The following is a 23,998-nucleotide window of genomic DNA, read 5'->3' as shown; positions in this document are numbered from 1 at the left end:
CTTCAGGAAAACAAAATATATATATATATATTTTAATTGTTAAATTTACATTTATGAATAAAAAATGCAAACATAATTAACAAATTTACTATAAAATATATTTGTATTCTTTTCTTGGGTTTTTGAAGACACCAAACATCCCATTTCCCCATAATAATGTGAAATCTTTAAAGATATGATCAATATCAAATCTGCAGAGGTCTTGCCAGAATTTCTTGGTGTGAGAATAATGCCAAAATAGGTGTAAAATTGTTTCTAAATATTCATCACAGAAAACGCAGTTTGTGGTCACGTCTTTTAAAAAAAATTCTGCAAGTAGTGTGTAATATTTATGAATTGATCAATATGAATTTATTAATATTTATGAATGATTTTAAGGGTCTTATTGATAATATTTTTGTAGATGAATATTTAAAAAAAAAAAATTACATCCACAATTATTTTAGAAAGGTGATGAATAAAAGGCTTTTCCTAAAACAAATTATTAGGTATTTATGAGGAAGCATCCAGACCGTCGGACCATTCTGCATGATTAGCACTTTCACTTTTGCTGATAATTTTATATATTATATGTTGATAATTATAATTCTATATTACTTCAGCACATTTTTTAATGCAGGACTTTTACCTACACTAGTATTTTTACACTGTAATTGCTACTTTTACTTAAGATCAGATCTCAATGGTTTATATTGCTACTGAGCCAATATAATATAGGAGTATGATCCCAAAAATCTCAAAAGCTGTGATCATATCTCAGCTATTAGGGGGAAAAAAGTGACAATTAGACATCCCTGCACTCTATACCAGAACTTTTATTAACAAACAGTAGAAAACACAATTGTAAGCAGTGCATTTTCGATTTAAAAATTCTCATTTTTATTTTCCAAACATATTAAAAAAAACTTGTTACCAAGGAAAACCATTCACAAGACTGCTTAGTTAAGGCACAGGTCAGACCAAGTCATATGGGATATTCAAATGTGCACCAAATGTGTGAAAAGGAGCTGGTCAGCAAACATTTGATTATATGTGAACCAGTCTGCAGGAAGTGACGTAAAACCTTCACATTTTACTTTCAATTTCAACTGGAGGGAATCGAGAATATTCTCCGTCCCTGGGAAATCCTTTCAAAACACACTTGAGGAGCTACTGTAAATGTGCAGCAGTGAAGAGGTTTTCCTTTGTCTGTTAAAGGTTTACATTTCAATTAAAAGAGGCACAAAATGCAGCAACTGTGTGTTTTTCACATGGACATCTCAATAGCTGAATTACATCCTTTCAGAATACATTTAACCAGTCAACACCCGCTCATTGAATCTGACCATTTATAGCAGTAATGTCATAAGAAAGGCACCTGTGATGAATGCTACAGTTAATGAGAACTCTGAGAAACTTCAGTGACACATTGGTGCAACAACAACCCACCACAAAGTATAATTTTAAATATACTGTAAACACGCAGAACAGAGGGAACAGCAGTTCAGTAACGCAAGTAAACAGACATGATAGAAAGCAGAAATTGACATCTTTAAAATGGTTCAATGATTTTTTTAAATAGAACTAGGTTGAAAGCTAGTCTTAAAAGATCCGAGTTTGGCTTGTGTGCGCTCATACAAATATAAAATAAATAATTATACATTTATATATAAAAAAAGATGCCCACCACCATTTTCCACTGCTTATAACAGCAGGGTTAACAAATCACACATTTTTTAGTTGTATTATTTTCACCATCAGTGTCAGTGTCCTTTGTCATGAGCAGCATTTAAATATCATTTCCTCTCCCGCCTTCTTTGGCTATTTCTCTCCAGACAAACTTTAAACACAAAGTCATACACATGCTTTGATGTGCACATTTACTGAAGGCACACATGTGAAATCTCAGGCAACACCGGAGGATCAACCACACAGATACAAACACAATCTCTGCTTTCCTTAAACGCCGCACAAGGTCAGAACAAGACTGGCCGCCCTGCAGATCTGTCAGTCACCTTCCTAATCGTTCTTCAAAGTGTCTCCGTTCCTCTGCTCCCGCAGCTTCCTCCTCCGCAGGTATCCGGTACGCTGCAGACGGTTCATTCTGGCTCCGAAGAAGGTGACGAGGTAGCTTGGCACCAGCTTGGTGGTCAGCCAGCCCTGCGAGGAAAGAAACCAAGAAAGAGGAGGTGCATGAGTTTACAATCAATTTAAGATATAGCTTTCAGGCTTTAATCTTAAAATGAAATGCAAAAATAAAGACAGACGATGGTAAGTTTTATGTAAATTGTACTAATTTTGAAGCACTAAAACATTGTTTAAGGAAAACAAAAAGTGCAGAAAGAATTTGATTGGAAGATAAAAATGTTTTTCAGGTCTCCATTGATAGTTTCAACATTTGATAAAAGTTCAATATCAGCTTTATGTTGGAGGAAATGTGGGATGACTGGAGATCATTCACACATCTTCTGGGACTGTCCAGTACTGCAGGGATTTTGGCAAGATATAAAAAAAGTAAATTGAAAAAATAATGAAACCCCAATGGATCCTTTGTTGTTTTTACTTTGAGAACCACCCCAAAATGTAAAGGGTAAAGACCAAAGATATATACTACGCATACTTCTACTTGTTGCTAGAAAGATGATAGATTGGAGGAAAGCGCTGTCGCCAACACAAACCCAATGGACTCAGAGACTGAGCCAGAGAAGTTCAGACATCCCATAACTAAGAGCAGCACTGAAGTTTACTTTATGTATTCCTGGACAGGAGTTTAGAGGTTTCCCTCTTCTTACCATGACGGCATGAGGGAAGTATCCATTGGTCTGGATCTGCAGACCCACAGTGGCGAGCTCAGCTGCCACATAGCGCTCCGGGGTGGGTTTGTCCAGGGTGGGCTTCCTGATGCGAGTCATTTTAGTGGCCACGAAGAAGGGCAGCACGCTCTGCAGCAAGACAAAGAGAAAACGTGATGAGTTCAAAAAACAAAAATCAAGTGTTTATTTATTGTTTTCATCTAGAGGATCTGGAGTGTGGGAATTTAGCATGTAAAATTATCCAATATGTGATTTGTATGCATTAAAACTGGAAATGTTAATTACAGATTTTTAAAAAAATCAAGCCATTAAAACAAAAGGGGGGCCATGCTTTTACAATGTCAGCTCAGTGCCTCAGTTTAAAAAGCTTTTTAAAAAAACCCACCTGTACAGACTGGCATTTATATAATATCGTTAAAAATGTTTTAATGTTGTTCTTTTACATTTTGTATTATCTCTCCACGTTTGACCACTTCTAATAATCGCCGTTTTTACTGCATTATCTATGTGTGATCTTAAATTTAGTTGTTAAGCACCTTGTAACTTTGGTTTCGAAAGCCGCTATAGAAAAAGTTGCTGTTATTATTATTATTATTATTATAAAATTTCCTGGCCCAACCACAAATTAAACAAATTTTGAATAAAACAAATACCTTGATCTTACTCTGGTGAGCATTGAGCCTCTATAGTTTCTTGATTTAAATGACAAACTCCCACAGTTGAACAGATTTGCAGCACAGACAAAGTATCATGTGTTAATCTGACTAATGGCGCTGTAAGATGCACTTAAAACACATCACAAATCTTTGCTATAGACCGGTCCATATCAGGTGAAAGTACTTTCAGGGTTTGCTGAGGTGAAACTGCTGTGCACACTTCCACCACGAGGTGGCACATGAGTGAACACTACAGAGGGAGCTAAAAACAGAACAAACAAGCCTTATGTGGAACAACATATTTTCAAAAATGCCTCCGCTGTAAAAATGCATCATTCATGAATGTGTATTCATTTCATTGCCCTTCAGGCTGAGAGCAACAAGTTGGATCTTTTGTTACTTTCTTTTGAGCTAAATCAGTGAGGGAATTCAATCAGGGATCATCAGATGGACAAATCTTACATCCTTTTGCTATAAGGTTTCTATAAAACAGTGGGATGGTTCGTGCTAGTGCTCTAGAAGTTAGCAGGAAACAAGGATGTTAAGCAGTTCCCTCTTTCTTCCTGACGTCCGTCTGGCTTAAAAAAGTGAAGTGTCCTCACATATGTAGGGTGGAGGAGAGCAATGACAAACCCCAAACTCACCTGAATGATGATGCCCTGACGCTTGTACTCCTCCTGAAGGCCACGAGAGAAGAAATCCACAAAGGCCTGCACACAGAGAAGGATTAAAGATCGTCAATTTTAACACATCAGTCTGTAAAATGAGGCAATAAAAGGAAGGGTTTGGCTTAATGAAACAAGCAAGATACTGACTGATATGACATGATATTATGATGCTTGTTTATAAGTAGGGCTGCCCCCTCTTAGTCGATCAATCGGTCTTAGTCGACTAAGATTCCTTTAGTCGATTAGTCCTTTTCTAATGCTTTTTTCATGCTGATCGTCTTATTTCCAAGAAACTTGTGAGCACATACAGTATTTGATAAACCTAAGATTTAAAGTGGTGCTTTTGTGTGATTCTTTGTGGAGAAACTGACGATTAATTCAACTAGTCGACTAACAATGTCTTTGTTTGAGGACATCTCTTTTTATAAGTGACAGACATGTACAGATGTTGTACGTACCTTTGTGGAAGAATAGACTGTGAGCAGAGGGACGGGGTACATGCCGCTGGCGGAGGAGATGTTCAGGATAACACCTTTGGACCTAAGAAAAACACAACAGGGTAGATTGAGGACAAGAACTTTGCTTTGTTGTCTCTGATGCTAAAAGAGTTTTTGAATGGATGAATGAAATTCCAGGACTCAAAAAGGAGGATTCATTGTTCACCTGGAATATTATCAAATCAAGAAAGGCCTGCAGAAAAACCTCAATATCAACGCTGCTGCTGTAACAACACAATCTACATCACAGGGCTTTCCTCAGGATGTGCAGTGCTGATCCCAGAACTGTGCAATAAATGCATTTTCAGTCCCTATTTTTTCTTCAAATCCACAAACTTTTGAAAGGTTTTCCATGCCAGTGGGAACCCTGTGTCTATACACTTACAAATACACACAAAGTGATGCTCCACACACACACACAGTGAAAAACAGTGTGGTAGTGGCCTGTGTGTTGCCATGGCAGCCTGTTGCTGCAGTGATGTAGTGGAGCGACGCTCCAGCCTCACACAGCACCAAATGTGCCTGAGCTGCTATTGGCCGGGAGGAGTCACATGGGAACAGAGCAGCCTATCGGGTGGGAAGAGCACTTTGTGTGAATTGAAAGCTTGTCAGCATTGCGAACAAAGGAGGAGAGGAAAAGAAGAGATGCAGTGATGGAGAGGGCTTGGTGAGGATTTCTTATCCCCTTCCCTGATTAAAGAGTCACCTTTTATAAAGTGTAATCCCCAAAACACGGCTCTTGGAACACAATCTTTAATTTTGAGATTCCTTGTGCAGCTTGTGTATCACAATCCACCCCCATTTACGACACTGATATTTGACTGCAGTCATGTCGCAAAACATGGAAGCCTATCATTTAACTCACCTCTTAGCCATTCTGGGCAGCACCAGACGGGTCATCTAAAACAACAACAACAACACAAGCTCAGTTAACATCAGCCATCACAGATAAAACTCATGAAGGAAACTAAAAGGGGACTGGGAAGGAGTTTTATTTAAAGACTAAAAGTAAGAGGGAGAAAGAGAGAGAGACAGGCAGAGACCGACAGAGAGAGAGAGAGAGAGAGAGTTGCGTGGGTGGTGAGTACAGACAGCGTTGGTGTAGTCCACCGTTGCTTTGGGAACAACTGAGACACTGCAGGTACCATGGTAGAAACAGCAGAAGAGGAGGAGGAGGAGAAAGAAGAGGAGGAGGAGAACAAAAGGGGGAAAAGTGAGGAGGAAAAGTGATACGCATGGATCAAACTTTAAACACGATATAGACATATGTAGTGTAAAGCAAGTGTTGTTCAGGATAAACTTACCTGGCACACTGAGGTCATGTTGACGTTGATCAGGTTTGTGATGAACTGAAACACAGAAAGCACCAGTCAGATAAACACTCACATGTAAGATTATGTGTTCATACAGTAGAGAGGAAGCAGGTGATTACTAAATGCAATAAAGACAAACTATTCCTAAGACCATGGGGCATGAGACAAAGAAAAGATATTTGAATTAATTTGCTTTTTCACAGGATTATTGGATGAAATAAGAAAAACTCACGTTGTCCAGATCGGGAATCTCGAGGAAGTACTCAGGGTAGGGGTAGGACACGCCAACATTGTTGACTGTTGAAGACAAAAAACTAAATTATTCTACAGTGTTTTCACAAAACTGGTGCTGGAGAAATCCAACTCTTAATTTCTACCACAAGGTGGCAGCAAAAGCAAACAAGATAGAAAAAGGCATTTTACTCCACTCACTAGACAGCCACACCTTACAACCAGTGGAGCACAATTGGTATCATAAAAAGAGGACAAAGAGTTCCCTAAATGTTCAACTAAAAGGTACAATGTGAACTTTCCAGTCTAAACGTCTAAAATGACACCAACAGCTGAAATTTCAGCACAACTTTAAACATATACCATGAGTCGTGATTTCAAAGTAATGTTCTCTGGGAAAGTCTCTCAGACTTTTCAAAAAGAAAATGTTTCATTCTCAAGCACAAAAGAGTCTTTCATCCTTTGTGTCCTGGCAACATGTCTCTTTCACAACAATGTCACGATAATTCAACCACACCTCAAACATCATCCTCTGTCAACAATGTGCACACAGAGGTCAAAGTTGACAAAGAAGTCAATTCAAGTATCTAAATTAAGGGATTTAAAATGGATCTAATTACTCTACAGTTTTGAGAAAACCAGGAAACCACACCACCTCACATTTCCACAATAGCTGTTGTACAATTTGACTCGGCTGATGCATGTAGTGAAATCCAGAAGTGAGGTTTGCCAACAGCGAAACAAAGGCCAAACTGTGCAAGTTTTTGTACGCCACAACACCCTTCAACCCCTGGATTATGTCCAATACTGACTCTATAAGTGTCTCACCTCCTGCTGCTAACAATACAACCGGTTCTTACAGTACGTTAAGATTCACTGAAGACAAAAACATATTTTTCAAATATGCCGACATACAACTGGTGCCTGCAGGTCATCACTGGACAGAGAAGAAAGATGACTGTCCTGAAAAAAAACACATCAGCTCTTACCAAGAACACCAATCTCCAGACCGGTCAGCCCCACCTCGATCTTTTCGTAGATGTCCGTCCTGCCAAAGTCAACTGCAATGGTCCTGGTCTCCACGTTATACTGATCCTCTGGGAGGGGAGAAACAAAGAAGTGTCCATTAACTTTAAGGTTACGATGATACATCGATGCAAGGCAATGAACAAAAAGTGTTTAAACTGTATGAATGAAAGTTAGATTAATAGCAAGAGCAAAGCTCAGAGGAATGCATGTTTAAGATAAGTCATTTCATATCATGCATGTGTCACAAATCAGCCAGCATTACATGGCCCAACAACAGAGCAATCCCCTGTTTCAAAACCCTGGATCCACTCAAATGAATGGAGCATGAAACCAGTCGGTGTCAGACTTGAACTGAAGAGGGCACTGCGTACCAACAAACCAGCCGAGCGAGCTTCTCCCCCCCACCCTCCTCCTCCTCTACCCGCCCTCCACTCCCTCGTCATGTTTGACGCGCCTGCTGCAATTAGAATTTATTGTCCAAAGACTCGTTTATCTGATAGGTGGCGGAGGGAGTTATAAGAGGAAAATTCCTGGGATGTGCCTCGGTAAAGACCAGTAGTGTGTAAGTGTACGTTCAGAGTTGAGACAAGGTGAAAAAGGGGGAACCTGAGAGGGATGAGAGTAAAAAAAAAAAGGGGTGGTAGAGGTTGGGAGCCTCCCTGAAATCTATATCGAGTTCAGATTATTTTTAGTCACCACAAACACATTGAGTTCACGTCAAAGAAAACGATAAAAGCAGCTTCGGACACGGCGGCGAAGAAGCAGAAATATTAAGATTGCCAAATTGGAGGAGTAATTTGGGGTTGCCAGGTAGGTGCGATCAAAAGTCAAACGAGATGTTTGCACAAGAGCGAGAGGAGAAACATTAATGACAATGAAATTATAGGTGGGACAGGGTGGGTTGCCCGGTTACAGGCTAAGGAGGGCGGTTTTGTCAGACTAATCGTGAGGGAGGAGTGCCAGAGTTTGGCATGCCACATCCCGCTCGTGACTACCCATCAGCCCCCTCTGTGGACTTGAAGCACGACAGGGGAAATTGCGCTGTGGGAGACGTCAGAGACAGATGGAAAGGGAGCGAGTCAGGGAGAGGGCACTATTTGAACAGGGGGCGGGGGGTACTCACCATTCAGTCTCTGTTAAAATCTGGAGACGGGCCAGGAGGGAGGAGGAAAAACTTTTTTCCTTTCAAGTGGTCGCTCGTTTTCCGAACGAGGAAAGCTTGGTCTCGTTTCCAACAATTACCTCAGAGGAACCGGTTGATTCATGGGTTTCTTTAATCAGGCCAGATATTTATCCTGTTTTTCTTCATGCTGACAGTGAAGTAGTAAAACACAGCCTGCTATGTTGGCTGCATGTTTCCAATTCACTCAAAAGAGAATAAAGGAATAACTTAACAGGTGCAAAAGAGCCTGAAAAACAGGATTTAGAGGATAAATCTGCTAAGTGAAACTACTCACAAAATGAGATTCTGTAAAACAAATACATACAAAGGAAGCCAGTAGATCCACACCTTTGTTTGTTGTTGAGTGAAACATCTAAAATAAACTTGTATTTTTGTCCTACAAACAGATGCAGTGATTATTTTCTCTGCTTTTTTCTATATTCTGACTCCTTCTGTCGAGGGTATCGAGGCCCTCTTATCGGGGCCTGGGAAACCCTGTAGTGGACGGGGTGGGAGGTTGCACGTCACCGCCTGCCCATACACACATCCTCATCAGCCCACTCACTGTGCTCTCAACCCCGAACAGGTTTCCATGATGTTGTGGAGACCCACACACACATTTATACACACTTACCAAGTGACCTGGCCACGTCCTCCAGCTTGTCCTGAGAGCGACTGATCAACATCACAGCAAATCCTCGACGAGCCAGCTGGAAAAGGAAACACCGGTTAGTAACGAATGCTCAAGTTTGACCATCATTTTAAGATATTGAGGACAATGTCACATACAGTGCTGGCAACTATAGATGGCAGCAAAAGGAGACAGAAAATTTGAGATCTTTTTTGGTCTCATGTTCATATACTGTACCAACTCTTTAAAGTGTAGGAAGTAGGAAGGGCTGCCTCCTCTTAGTCGACTAATCGGCGGTTTTGGTCCAAGTCGACTAAGATTTCTTTAGTCAATTAGTAATTTTTCGTAATGAATTACTTATTTCCGGGAAACTTGTGAGCACATCTCTGGTAAACACAAGATTTAAAGTGGTGCTTTCGTGTGATTCTTTATGGAGAAACTCAGTTTTACAGATCTGTCAATCTGTTCTCAGCTTTCGATAAATATGCTTCAACTCTGGATCAGATGATTTGGGAAAGCAATGCCAACAGATCATTCAAAATGCATCCGGTGGCCGTAGACTGATCATTTCTCTCTATCTGCACGTGTAAACTCGCTTGTTGTGCTCATTTTGTTGGAAGCGTGCCTCTCGAAGAGAGACTATGTCGGAGGGCTTGAGGGCTGAAAATACTTTTGAGAACTTAAGATTTAATTTTCCTCAACTGAGTCCCTTTGTTCGGGCATCTGATCAGGATGCCACCTGGACGCCTCCCTGTGGAGGTTTCCCGGGCACGGCCAACTATTAAGAGGCCCGCGGGGTAGACCCAGAACACGCTGGAGAGATTATATATCTCGTCTGGCCTGGGAACACCTCGGGGTCCCCCAGGAAGAGCTGGTAAATGTTGCTGGGGAGAGGGATCCCTGCTTAGCCTGCTGCCACTGTGACCCGGCCCCAGATAAGCGGAAGAAAATGGATGGATGAAACTTGTGTCCCATTTTGACCATCTACTTTAGACGCACAACGACTCAACCAACCGAAGTTTCTTCAGCCAGGTTGATCTTTGGGTATGTGGGCATCATGCTGGTGTGCACAGTGAGCAAATCAGCTTGTGCAAATGATTTGAAATGATGCACTTTAGGGCACAGAGGAAGATTTATTAATGTGAAAGCAGAATTCTGCATAAATTAACATGCCATAAAACCCTGCATGACATAATACACTGTGTAAAATGGTGGCCTAGTGTTGCGTGACAAGCGGCTAGCCCCACTGTAGTACCAACAGTATGAGTCAAAGGCCCTACATGACTACATTATACAGCCAGCACACCCACACTAGTACGGGCCGAACACGTGGCAGGGTAGCCCCTATTCAACGTGCGCTTGTTACCTCCGTATGAGCTCTTGTTGACGAGCCCGTATTGAAGTGTGTGTGCATATGTGTGTGAGGACTCTCTTCCACGTTAATAGGCCTGTAAGAGCTCTCCCCTACCGCGGCCTATGAGTGAACACGGTGTGTATGTGTGTGTGTATGCATGAGTCACAGCTTTGCCGTGAAAGAAATGAAATAAATAAGGGTCCAGGAGCCTCACCTCCTCCGCATAGGATTTCCCGATTCCATCCGTGGCTCCCGTCACAACTGGAGAGAGACAGAAGAGAAGAAAAAAAGGTTAGTTTAGGATCTCTTCACAACACTCACACTACGTAGCAGGGCAGGGGTCGAGTCAACTATTGTTCAACTAATGAGGGAGAGGGTGTTCCTAAAAAAGTCACCAAAAGTTAAAGAATGGTTCATATTTCTTGAGAATGAATGATGGGATTGAAACTATGGTTTCACTTTGTTTTTCGAATCAAATGGCACATTACATCATCAGCAGCATCGATGTCTCAACAGCAAGTCACACCCGACTGACGCATTACTCTGGGACGGCTACTATCAATCCTCACCGTTTCGTTCATCTTTGACTCTTGTGACAGTTAAAAACACACAAATAGATCCTCTTTGTTCAAAGAGCTTTACAGCACACCTTCACATCAGGTTCGACCACTTCCAGTCATCATCTCAACAGCTCAGAGGCCGAACATTGAGTTACTTAAAGGCTTTAACGTTGAGCAAATCCATTGGCGGCCACACCCCGAAACACTATTCGCCTGCCGTTCAGGAAAGCCTCTCTCTAAGCATTCTCAAAGTGCACACAAAACGGGTTTGGCAGTTCGATTTTGGAGCAGGTATGCATAGAATACAATGCAATATAGGAATCAAATCGCAAAGATTAAGCTACAAAGACAACAGAGAGGATGGAGATTGTATAGAGGTTGGAGATAAGATGGTATAGATTAAAGCAGAACAAAGAGTATAGGATTCACAAAGCCCTCAACACCCACTGATACCTCACTGGGAGCAGCTCCATGCGACGCAACACAATATGATATTCTAGATCATGTTTATCAGGCTGGCAAGGTTAAATCAAGTGAATCTGCAGTTTGGTGGAGGAAGGAGGAAGGTAGGAAAAGCAGAGGAGGACCAGAAATCAGAGGAAAGATTTCATAGAAGCTCAACAAAAAGATGGTAAAGTGGCCGAAACGGTGGGGAGACGAAGACCGAGAGAGGGAGCTGATGTTCTTCTTGTGTTCAGAATTCTCCTCACCTTGTCAAGCAAGCAGGGCTATTTTTAAACATTCACTGCCCATCAACCCCAGCTCTTTCTTGACTGACGGAGGATAGGAGGGGGGAGAAAGGATGGCTGGAAGGAGGGAAAGAGGGAGAAAGAAGACGCAAGAGAAACAAAAAAAAAAAAAAAAGGGTGGTGGTGCTGAGGAGGGATTGGGGGTACTCACAAATACACTCACACATAGTTGTGCATCATGAATATATTATTAGCGAGGCTTGATGAAAGATTAATAGAGGTAGAGGACATTCTCTGGCAAAGAGCTGGAGAGCAGGAAAAGGAGACAAGATGAGAGAGGGGATGCAGAGAGGAGGGAGCGATGACGAACATGGAGCAGCAGAAAGGAGGAGGGTGAAGTGGGGTAGAGAGGGTGGGGGGAGACGAGGGGGAGTGAGGAGGGATCCTAGGGGCGGCTAAAAATAGAACTGGAGCGAAGCAAGAGAACGAATGAGTGAAGGAGAAAGAGACAGAATAGAGATGGCGGTGGAGGAGAGGAGGAGGAGGAGGATGAGGGGGGGGTAGAAGAACAAGTGAGTGAATGAGAGGAGTGAGAGCGAGAGAGAGTAGCACAAAGTCAAAAGTGAAAAGAGAGCAGAATCCTTGGTTATTTTTAAACCTCCCCCGTGTTAAGAATGAAACGCTCCGTGGCAGAAAAGCCTCAATGGGCGCGGGCTGTACCAAATCAGGCTCTCGTTGCAGATGCAGGTGGGGGCGAACAGAGGCAGGGAGAGGCTCCATTCGCTGCAAAGTAAAATGGCTGAGGGGGGGGGGAGAGAAAGACAACAACCACCTCGACATGAAATCTGCTTTTTCCTAATAGAATCTAGTGAAGTGAATGAGGCGTATTTGTTTTATGAGCTACGGCGGTTCATACTTTACACAAATCCATAAGCCACACGCCAAAATAACACTGGAAATATGAGGTTTATATCAGCCATAATGTGGAATATTTTCAAATATTTGTCAACTTGCCAGGGCCTTTAAAAATCTGCCTCTTTTCTTGTGCCAATCATGCAAGTTTATCTGTTTTGATCCGTTTTGATTAGGGCTGTCCTCGACCAAAGAAAGTCGAATAACACTCATACAATTGTGTAGACTAATCGATTAGCTGATTTAATTGACAAAGCACCACTTTAAAGCTTGTGTTTACCAGAGATGTGCTTATAGGTTTCTTGGAAATAAGTCATTCAGCATGAAACAAAGCATAAAAAATGACTGATCGACTAAAAAGATCTCAGTCGACTAAGACCGAAACGACCGATTAGTCGACGAAGAGGGGGAAGCTCTAGTTTAGACCACAAAAAAAAAAAATCAACCCGACTGGAGCGACTAGATGGTAACAGCAACAGCCTTTTCTGAGACATACTGTACCAACAAGTGACTGATATGGAATACTTTCTCTAACTAGGCCTACGATACCTTCGAGGAGGAAGAGATGACAGGTCATGTCAAAAAATCTATAAAATACAACAGGAGGTGCCTCAGTGCACCGACCACATTCCTGTCACATGGGACAGCAAATATACCCCAAAGAAAGGCAGCTGGAACGTCGTTCGCTTGCATGACTGAGTTCCAGGTGTAGAGTATCGCTTTTTACGAGTGATGAGTGTGTGAAAATGCATGTAAAGCATCGGCATTTGAACTTTAACCTGATAGAGGGGAGCGTGCAAGAATGTGTTATGCACCAAAACATGTGTACAGCATGAGCGTTTAAACGTGACAGTAAAGAACGTATGGTACTTGGCTGTGTGTCAGACATGGTGTTCAGGCTATGCATGCCATGCATTTTAAAGAACACAAAAACAAGTGTCAGTCTCAACTCCACTCTTCTCTCTTTGTCAGTCTCATCCCCCCCCCCCCCCCCCAAAAACGGATGAAATCTACCATAAACGGTGACTAACCCTTGATTGTCTCATAACTAAACAAAAAGTCTGCTGTATTTCATGTGGAAAACCTCCACTCTGCAGGGTTATGTCATTTGAATTTGTGGAGATGCTGCCATCAGCCAATCGGGTCGGTGAATGAGCCTTTAAACACATTAAACTGAAAATCTTTTAGCAAAACATCATTAAAGAACATTCTTATCCTTGAAGGGCCAAAGAAATCAAAGATTTTTTTTAAGATAAGGTGACTTTTTGAAACCTTTCCAGCTCTGCCCTTTCAAACTACTTAGTACAGATGTCTACTTGTTTTTAAAAGACAGTTTAACAAAAAAAATCTGAACTAAACTACTTAAGCAGCATATTGAAATTGAAAAACAAAAGGTGTAAAAGGAGTGTAAAACCAAAGCGCTTGCAAATAATCCCTCCATTCACTTTAGAGTAGAGCTGCAACGATTAATCAATTAGTTGTCAACTATTAAATTAATTGCCAACTATTTTGATAATCAATCAGTTTGAGTCATTTTAAAAAAAGAAAAAGATAAAATTCTCTGATTCCAGCTTGTTAAATGTGAACATTTTGTAGTTTCTTTACTCCTCTGTAATAGTGAACTGAATATATTTGAGTTGTGGGCAAAACAAGACAGTTGAAGACGTCGTCTTGGGCTCTAGGAAACAATGATCGACATTTTCTAGACCAAACAACTAATCGATTAATTGAGAAAATAATTGGCAGTTTAATTGATAATGAAAATCATCTTTAGTTGCAGCCCTACTTTAGAGAAAAGCAAACAGCTGGATAAAAGAAAAAGACATAAACACAGAGAACAGACATTATTTTCAACGCCACTTATATCTTTAAAAGACTTTGAATTGTGATTTTCCACTGTGCATTCGTCTACCAACACCCCCTCCCCTTCCCTGGGCCTAATGCCCCCTCCCAACACCCCCCAAATCTTCATGCCGTACTTATGAATGACTACACTCCTCCCACTCATTATATAATAGTACCATTTTCTCAATAAACGTTGTCTGGGGAGTGAGTGAGAGTGAAGTGTGTGTGTGTGTGTGTGTGTGTGTGTTATGGGGGGCTGGTACAGTGGGATGAGGACGCAGAGTTCCTCTTCAGTCTTAAGACATTTCCTTTTTGTTTTGAGTTGCCATCAGCCATCGTTAGTGCGACGAATACAAGAATAAAGTAAATATTCTGGAAAGAAACCTAAAGGCTGAATCATTTATAGATTTATAGGGGGAAAAAAAGACAATAAATTATTATTAGCCATGCCTGAAATACAAGAATTTGATCATGAATCTACATAAATAGCCGAGAGGAAATATAAGTCACCTATTCACCTCTTCCGCTGATGTACAAGCAGAATACAATGACCAAAATAATACCATTGTTCAGTCACAAACAGCCCAGTGCTCCCAGCAGGAATTAATTCCCCTCACGTGAGCAACGCATTACATCTGTGACACACACACACAGATGTAATGTAACAAAAAGGAATCTACGCAAGCGAACATGTGACTGACAGCAGCGCCACTGACGCTCAGAGAAGACGCATGCACACACTGACAACAAAGGCTGAATGTGTGTTGATGGGGCAACCACGTAGGAGAGTGATGGAAAGGGGAAAAAAAGAAATGGAGATTTGGGAGAGGCCAGGGAAGTGTGTGAATCCATGAATGTATTCATGTGTGTGTTGGCGGAGAGGATGTGTGCACCACTGCCTCTCATTCATTCCCAGCTCTGAACCCAGTTTCCCCCATCCCCATCGCATCTGAGGGAACTGGTCCACCGTGCTGGCTCTGAAGCGCCCTGACGGGGGCGCATTTGCGCCGCAGCTCTGCCGTGCTTAGTGCTGCACATCACGTCCAGAGGTATTGACATCCCCCAGCCTTTTCTGTCTCCCTCCCTCCCTCCTCAGCAGTGGAGCAGCCCCTGCCGCTGCCTGCTCACTATTCCGAGGGTCTAAAAAAAGCAGCAGGAGGAGTAAAAATAGCAGCGCGCCTGCACTGCCTCGTCTGGGAGCTGCCTGCCTGCCGCAGCACCTGAATACCAACAAGATCCCCCTCCACCATCACCATCACCACGACGACCAGGCTGCTGCTGCTGCATCCTCAGCCCTCCACCTAACGCCCAGATGCCAGCATGTATGAGCACTGCAGGCTGGGAAAAAAACACACACATGAGATCTGATCTGATGAGCACAAAGATACATGTGAAGAATCTTTTGATTCAGATTAACTGCATGAGAGAAGGCACGTGTGTGAGGATGAGCAGCTCATATTAAAAAAAAAAGACAATAGAATTTATGAATATGGAGATTTCTATTATTCCCTCTCAAGATGAAGGTGTGCAGATTAGTAAAAATAAGCTGATCTTTAGTTGTAGAGAAAGCTGGCATGGTCTCGACTATCAGTTACCCACAGGGTGAGGCTTTTTTTGGAAGATTCAACTTCCTATGCAAAGAGAGAGCGAGACAGAGCTAAAAATTAGTGCAAAACTCCCCCCTCAACCCTCTTCCCCCCCACCAACACCACCACCAAATCCCCAATTAAGATTCTCAGTGAGGAGAGACTGCGGTCCTTGTATGCCCCGCTCTCGTTACGTGCTGTTATGTAATCTGTCGCACCCCAAACTCGCCTATCAACGAGCAGCCCCTCCTACCTCAGAGGGAGAAAAAAAAAGATGGAGGGAGGGATGCAGCAGAAGATCCAAAGACAGCACACCCCCCCTCCCTCCCTCCTCTCCATCCACCATCCTAACCCAAACACACACACACTCCATTCTCCAACCTTCCACATTCAAACGCACACACATGCTGCTTTAAATAGCAGGGGAGAAAAGTCACATGGGTGATATAAAAGTCGACAAAAATATAGCTTGATCGGGCCGGGGGAGAGAGGGAGGAGAGGAATGAGGGGAGGGAGGGTGAGAGACAGAAAGAGAGGAACGTGTACTTCAGAGCCGCCCAAGATAGAAGCAGCATCTATATTTGGGTACAGAGCAAAAAATAGTCACGTCCCCACTCCCTCCTCCAGTCACATGCCTCGTTTAAAAAAATCAATAGTTTCCTTCGCCATGATTACTTGGGATTGAGACAAGGTGATTTCTGAGCAGGAAGCAAACTTTGGCGTTTGACCGCGTGCCATTAAGGACAGACTGAACTGTGTGGAGGTTTTTCAGTTCAGAGACAAAGCCTATACAGCAGGTGGTTTCACTTCATTAGTCTGTCCTCTCTGGCTGGAGGAGTGTTAATCAGTGAAATCACCTGCTGGAGTCTTTCTATGCAGGATTTCTTACCTACCACCACTCAATGGTGCATGACTGAGATGGTTTATCCCTGCATTTGTTATATAGAACTCAAAGTAGTGGATAAAACTGATTCATGTATTTAAAAGAGTATGTGTGTCTAGTTTATCAGGTGGATGACGCCGGGAAACATCTAGTGCTGTCCTCGACCAAAGAGATCCCTAATCGACTAACACGCGATTTTCTCGACCAAACGCTTTAAAATCTACATTTATGTAGTTTATCCACAAAGAATCACAGAAAAGCTCCACTTTAAATCTTGTGTTTACCCAACAAATTCTCATGGCAGTTTGTGAAATAGTCCCGAAATGTAATCTATTCGATTCATGTACATACACAAATTTCCTCCTTTTTTTTCTTGTGATGCTCAGTACGACTTTCAACAACGTATTTTTCGTGCTTTTTCCTACGAATGTCCAGCAACACGTGATGCACGTGTCAATTTCCACTCGTCTTTTCAAAATAAAACTAATTAGTTAGGTTTAGGAAGAGATTTCGGTTTGGGATTAAATAACACCGGAAGTGCCCTAACTTAAGTAAGCGAAAGTCCTGTGTTTTTTTTACCCACACATCCACCCTGAACTCCTCTCTACGCGATGTTCGCTGCTCTCTATACTTCCCGATTCACAATTACGTGGATTACATACGAAATGATTGTGCTGACCATCACGAAAAAAGAAAAGAAAAGTGAAGTTCGTGCCTATGTACACATTCAATTTTGTGACTATTTCACAAACTGCTCTGCGACTTGGCTGTTTTTTACCAGAGATGTGCTCACAAGTTTCTTGGAAGGCAGCACTAGACACATCGTCTTAGCAACAAATATACATGGTACCCCATGACTGTTATGCTGCGGATTCCTACAGATGCTAGTTTATGCCAGAGCTGCAACGATTAATTGATTAGTCAACTATTAAATTAATCGCCAACTATTTTGATAATCAGTTAATCAGTTTGAGTACTTTTTAAAGAAAGAAAAGTCAATTCTCTGACTGACTGGTTTCTTTCCTCCTCTATGACAGTAAACTGAATATCTTTGAGTTGTGGACAAAACAAGACATTTGGCAACGTCATCTTGAGTTTTGGGAAACACTGATCAGCATTTTATAGACCAAACAACGAATCGAGAAAATAATCAACAGATTAATTGACAATGAAAATAACCATTAGTTGCAGTCCTAGTTTATCAATGAACGGTTTCTGCTCATCAGCTTACAGCCAAATCACAAACTACAACAGCATAACTTCAAAATCAAAACCCAAATGCCTTTTTTGGGTCCTAAAACTACATAAATCCCATCTTGCACACTGAATGTACATCCAATAAACGTGTCTCGGGTGATTGATGTGGGTTTTACAGCGGTTACGTAATGACTTTCATGAGAACATGACTTCATACATTCCTCTCAGGAAGACTGACACAAAACACCTCCAAGTACATTTCAACAGATACTCCCAACTGAACCAACTGCCTGTCTGTCATGTCATTGGACCGCGACCAATGTAGGAAGGTGCCACTTATGCTGGTGGTTCAGTATTGTGTGTTTTGACTGAGCAGCTACTCCATTAGTAGTGTGTGTAAAATGTGGTTAGGCTGGAAACTTGGATTGAGTTCATATTTAAGAAATTAAGTAACAGTAGCCAACATAGCATATGTGGAATTCAACTTGAAATATTTTGCTGTAAAGGGGCCATTTCTGGGGTTGCTCCATGTAAGGAACTAACGCCAACACCGGTTTACTTCATCACTTAATATCACCTTTATTTGAAGAGGCATTTTAGTTCCCTGAGGGCTTCAAATTATAATTTTAGAGCTGAAACGATTAGTCAATTACCAAACATTCCTTTGTTCTAACCTTTCAAATTGTGAGTATTTGCTGCTTTTCTTCATCCTATATGATAGTAAATTTGATTATATTTGGGTTTTAGACTGGTGTTTTTTTCCACACAAGCCATTTGAACATTGTATGTTTGTTTTTTTCAGGGACTATTTTCTGACATTTCGTAGTCCGAACAATTAAGCGAAATAAATCAAATCAATGATGAAAATAATAGTTAGTTGCAGCCCTAGACCATTTAACGGATTATTTGTTTAAAAGGAAGTTACTAGATCTGGAAGTTATATCGTAAACTGTTCATGTAGTCTCAGCGGTGGTCAGAAAACCCAGTATAATAACTAGAGGCTGTCCGCAACCAAAGAAATTCTTAGTCGTCTAACACTCATACAATTTAATCGACGTCGTCTGTAAAGAATCACACAAAAGCACGACTTTAAATCTTGTGTTTACCAGCGATGTGCTCATAAGATTCTTGGAAATAAGTCATTCAGCATGAAAAAAAACAACTAAAGAAATCTTAGTCAACTAAGACCAAAACGGCCAATTTGTCAACTAATCGATTACGAGGGGAGCAGCTCTGGTAATAACTTTAGAAAATATGACAAAGTGAAGAAACATCTTCGTGTTTGTGAAGCTTCAGTATTACTATGTTTTTTTTTTCGACATAACTAAATTGCAAACAGACTTCTATTTGCACATTGACAAATAATATCAGTATGGTGGATAGGAAGTATTTGAATTCATTCATTCAAAAATTCACAATATGAGAAGAGGTTAGTTGGCAAACAAACAGAGATGAATGGAGAATGTGAGAGAAGTGAAACTGGAGAAGAGCACAACATGCTCAGAGGAAGACGATACTGTAAGAAACAGATACACACTGGATGGATGGATGGATGGGAGATGGGTGAGATGGAGGGAGGCAGGAGAGCTTGAAATGAGGGAGATGCAGAGGATTTTTTTTCTCCCTCTTTTTATTTTTTTACCCAGCATCCCCAGCTCCGGCACGTGTCACAGAGCGTGTTCATCACATGAACAGCAGTGTTCTCTCTCTCTCTCTCTCTCCGCCCACACACACACACACACACACACTCTCTCTCTCTCTCTCTCATACAAAGCACTAGGGGGAAGCACATTCAGAAGGATGAAGAAGTGGAGACCCTGCCTCAGTTGAAAACACACAGGGATAAATTTCATTCACATACTGCATGTGCATTTCCTTACCATGAATGAAGTCTAATGCCTATTCATAAAAAAAAAACACTGAAATGTATTCTCTCATAATTAAGCACCGCCCTGTGATTCGCCCGTTGACAAACTTGCACGCGCCAAATGTTTATTCCTGCAGTCGAATCAAACTCAACTAAATCCTTGCGTAAGTGTTGACCCCAGTCTTTGTCACTCTTGTGCTGAGCTGATGAATGGCTGCATCCTTCTTATATAATAGGACCATTTTCTCAATAAACTCTGATGTCAAAAGTGAGGAGGGGGCCACTTCTAAGGCGCATGTCACATCAATAACCCTCTCCTCCCCTCCCTTGCAAAAAGCTCTCTTTGGTCTAATTTACTTCCCTATAATGGAGTTTTACACACACGCAACAGAACAGACACTGGCTCCCTTATATAATATGAGAAGCTGGGGGCTAAGAGTGGAGTGAGCAGAGCAGAAAACTGGCCACTACAACACATTAAAGCTGCTCCGCTGGAAATAAAAGCATAAATATTAAACACTGCATCATAAAAAAATATGCCATGAAATACAAAACGTTAACTCCAAGACTAGATATCTTTAAAATTACAGGAATTTCCCTTTCTTCGGATGCACCCACTTCAAAATCTGCTAAGAAACTAAACAGATAAAAAAATGTGCCGTGTTCTAGAGAACTCCGGTTCCTTCGCTCAACGTTTTTAGTAAAAGAAAAACTGATCTGCAAACATGGATTGGGTTGGCAGGAGGTGGGGAGGGTGAATATGTGTGGATGCACAGTGCAGCAGAGAGGCTGGGGGAAGCCGCCTTCTCCCATGATGCAGTGCTTCTGTTCTGCCACTAGGAGTCTCCTCCACTAAGGGGAACACCGGCAGAGGAACTCCAGAGAGAAATCCCTGCTTCTCCTCTACACTGCATGTGAGAGCTGCAGAGCTTCAGCACAGAAAAAGATGTGCAGTGAAAACATGGAAAACTCTACACAAATAGGATAAAAAACATTAAACCCAAGCGTACCCGATCTTGCAAAAAGGAGAGGGTTCAACTCTAACCTAATTACAGGTGAACTTGACCTCCACGACCTGCACACACTCAAACCTGTCTGACGGGGAAATACCAGTTGTCGCCAGTGTTGCAATAACAGCCATGTGGATCGCAAAAAGCACATGTTTAAAAGGATTAGCAAAGTAATCAGGCGTGGAATATTTTTCTAGGAAGCCTGTCAGCCTAAGAACTCTTTCTATAAATAAAATATGATTATATTTATTGGGGAGGGATGGTAGTTTAATGGTTGCTTGACTAGCCAAAATCCTCTTCTTACATCATCACATAAAGTCAATAAGTTCAAGTCTAGATACAAAGCCAGTGACTAATTACTCAGTCCAACTACAATGGTTATTAAAAGCACATAATTAAAATGACCGACTGTTTATGTACAGCAAAATACTTCCTTTCAGATGATCTAACAAATGAAGAAGCAGGTGTTATGAACTTTCATGCTTCAAATTTTGTCTTACACAAAAGAAACTTTCTATGAGAGAATATGCACTGCTATGGGAAGATATGAGAGTTTAAAGTTGGTGCAAAAACCCTACAAAACATGAGGTATTATGCGACTGCACAGCAAGAAAGAATGGATTCAGGGGAGACGTGGAAGAAAAATCATACAAATGCATGCAGTTTCTGTGGAGCAGCTCCAACCAGACTTCACATACACCCTTGTTGTTTACTAGGCATTAAAATAGAAAAGAACAATACAGAGCCAATTCAATGGTTAGAGGTTGTTTAACTTGTTGCAACAGGTGCCTCAGTCTTCTAGTGAAAGGTGGAGTCGCGTCCCTTGACATACTTGTGTGTTTGTGTGCTGAAAAGAAAAATCACACCACAGTCTGAGCTTGCCAGACCTGCACATCTGGTACAACCAGCCGAGGAGGACACCTCATCCCTAGCAAACATGTACCCTCCTCCACCTGTTCACTTCCTGCCATGCATGGCTCCAACCATTGGCTTGTCAGACTGGTGCCATGGAACTGGTTTCAGGGAGTGGCATGCAAGTTCACATTAAGCAAAAAGGTATGCAAGGAAAAAAATCACTGGTTGGTTGAAGTCTAAGAACCCTCAGATAAGAATCCTTCCTAAAACTGAGCATTTCCTGCACTCTTAATACTGAGTCCTACACAATCCCAGGGATTACTTTGACCCATTATACTAGATGCAATAGAAATCCTCTGAGAAATGTTCTTCACTGCACCAAAAAATGGCCTGAGGGATCATTTCTGGTGACTAAGAGAGCAGGAAGTTAGAGCTTTATCTGACAAGATACTGGGGGTGCTGGAGGTGGAGCAAAGAAAAGAGGGTGGGTGGGGGTGCACACACAGTTTCTATATGACCAATGGATGACGAAGCGATGAACAAGCGCATGACTCATCGGTGTGCACCGGTATTCCTCCGCATATTCCAGCAGAATCACAAAAAGAAATGTACATTAGTCATTCCTAAAGGCACCCTACCTTTGCGTCATGCGTTTCATCGCCTCTTATGGCGCACAGGGCATCAATTAAACACTCCATTCATAAAAAATAACGACGATTTTGGAGGCAAAGTACGTCACGGTGCAGATAAACATCTGGGTTATTAGAAGAAAAAAAGAAAAAAACAACAACAAGCATTGAAATGCTCCGGGTCGCCTGGTTTAAGGGTGTTTAGAGGGAGATTATCAACCTATCTATCCTGATGAGAAAAGGGAAATTGCGCAGCAGTCGGCTCCAGACGCAGCAGTCTTCTCCAAACAGGAGACCGGAGAGAAGTGGGTCAAGCCATGGCAGGGCGATTCCTATGAGACTAGTCTCTATACAAAACCAAAATACACTCACATTTGACTGCTAAAACTCGCTCATACGTGTCCAAGCACGTTGAAAAAGTGCATTATAGAGTCAAATCCAATTAAAGAAGACGTTTTTAATCTTGTCTGACAACATGTAGGGCAAACGGGATGGGAAACCGACGACACAAGCAGAGGCATGACCAAACACCGCCTGAGTAGATATATCCACATACACAAAGTGAGGGAAAAGATTATTAACACAAGTGTCAAAATGTTGCACTAACTACCTCCATATTTTTGTGGAGTCAGAAGAAAATGATCTAGATGTAGGTCACGTTTTAATTGGGCATATATGGGTTTGTCCTACATCATGCGGATTGGGGCTAATGTGGTTCAGTAGTGCTGCTGGCTGAGAGCTCACCCACATGAAACAGCTCTCTGAAAAGTGCGCATAGCCTGCGCAATTTGGCTCCTGGCTCACCAATGTGGGGCATCCCCCCACCACCATCACCACCTCCACCACTACAAAATGTGGGTGAAAACGCTGAGTGGAGCCTCTGGCAGCAGAGAGAGAGGGGAAAAAAACCAATTGAGCTAATAAGGAGCATTATGTTGCCAGTCAATCAGCTGCTTCTTACCTGCGCTTGTTACGCAACACCAACCTCCCCCTTTGAATTAAGCCACAAAACAAAAAAACGCACCAGAATGCAGCTCTTCTTTGTGCCAAAGTGAAGTTTTGAGCTCAATAACCTCATTTGCACGTCGAGTCCACCACCTCACCTGCCTATATACTCCTGAGCTGCCCTCTTCGTGACCGTAAGAACACATTCTATTGTGAAGACAGAGTTCTAGAACCTTTCACAGACGTTCCAGAACCTTTCACAGACGTTCCAGAACTCGCGGGTCCTCGTAAAAGGTGGATGTGAAAATTGATGTTGTGACCCAACAAACTCACCTGCCCATTTGCCCAGCTTCGGAGAGAGCAGCTGCCCGTTGCCCAACACCCAGATCCTGAAGCCGGAGAGCAGCCTGTAGAGCAGCCAGAGCGCCAGGCAGGCCACGGTGAACGCACCGACCCAGAAGAGAGGCGTCTCGGCCCTGCGGAGCATCTCCTCCACGTTCATCCAGCAATTCATGGCAGCAGCAGCGGCTCTCTCTCTCGGTGACTCTGCGTGTGTGTGTGTGTCTGTGTGTGTGTGTGGAGACCTCAATTTTTAGGCTCTAATTTCCAAGCCACAACGTGAGAGAGAGTCCCTTTATAAGGAGGTTGTAGCATCACACACACACTCCCCCAACTCCCCCAACACTT

General features: G+C 42.1%; 1 protein-coding gene across 1 annotated transcript; it reads right to left on the bottom strand.

The window, feature by feature from the left end:
* Positions 1 to 795: 795 nt before the first annotated feature.
* hsd17b12a (hydroxysteroid (17-beta) dehydrogenase 12a) lies at positions 796 to 23,998 on the bottom strand. The gene is made up of 11 exons (XM_074633825.1): positions 23,645 to 23,998; positions 10,548 to 10,594; positions 8,983 to 9,058; positions 7,147 to 7,254; positions 6,159 to 6,223; positions 5,918 to 5,962; positions 5,479 to 5,513; positions 4,575 to 4,656; positions 4,093 to 4,158; positions 2,772 to 2,921; positions 796 to 2,139 (listed from the first exon to the last, which is right to left on the bottom strand). Exons 1-11 carry the CDS (start codon positions 23,823 to 23,825, stop codon positions 1,999 to 2,001), a joined length of 996 nt encoding a protein of 331 aa, XP_074489926.1. The 5' UTR covers positions 23,826 to 23,998; the 3' UTR covers positions 796 to 1,998.

Source organism: Sebastes fasciatus, chromosome 4 (assembly GCF_043250625.1).
Source record: "Sebastes fasciatus isolate fSebFas1 chromosome 4, fSebFas1.pri, whole genome shotgun sequence".
NCBI classification, from domain to species: Eukaryota; Metazoa; Chordata; class Actinopteri; order Perciformes; family Sebastidae; genus Sebastes; species Sebastes fasciatus.
This window is presented reverse-complemented; position numbering and strand designations above follow the sequence as displayed.

Bases quoted from the DNA above. Each gene is read 5' to 3' on its own strand.
- hsd17b12a (XM_074633825.1), bottom strand. From the start codon at position 23,825: ATGAATTGCTGGATGAACGTGGAGGAGATGCTCCGCAGGGCCGAGACG. The intron at 7,255-8,982 runs GTAAGTGTGTAT...CTCCCCTCCCAG, and splicing joins GGACGTGGCCAGGTCACTTG to AGGATCAGTATAACGTGGAG. The intron at 5,963-6,158 runs GTGAGTTTTTCT...TCTGTGTTTCAG, and splicing joins AGATTCCCGATCTGGACAAC to TTCATCACAAACCTGATCAA.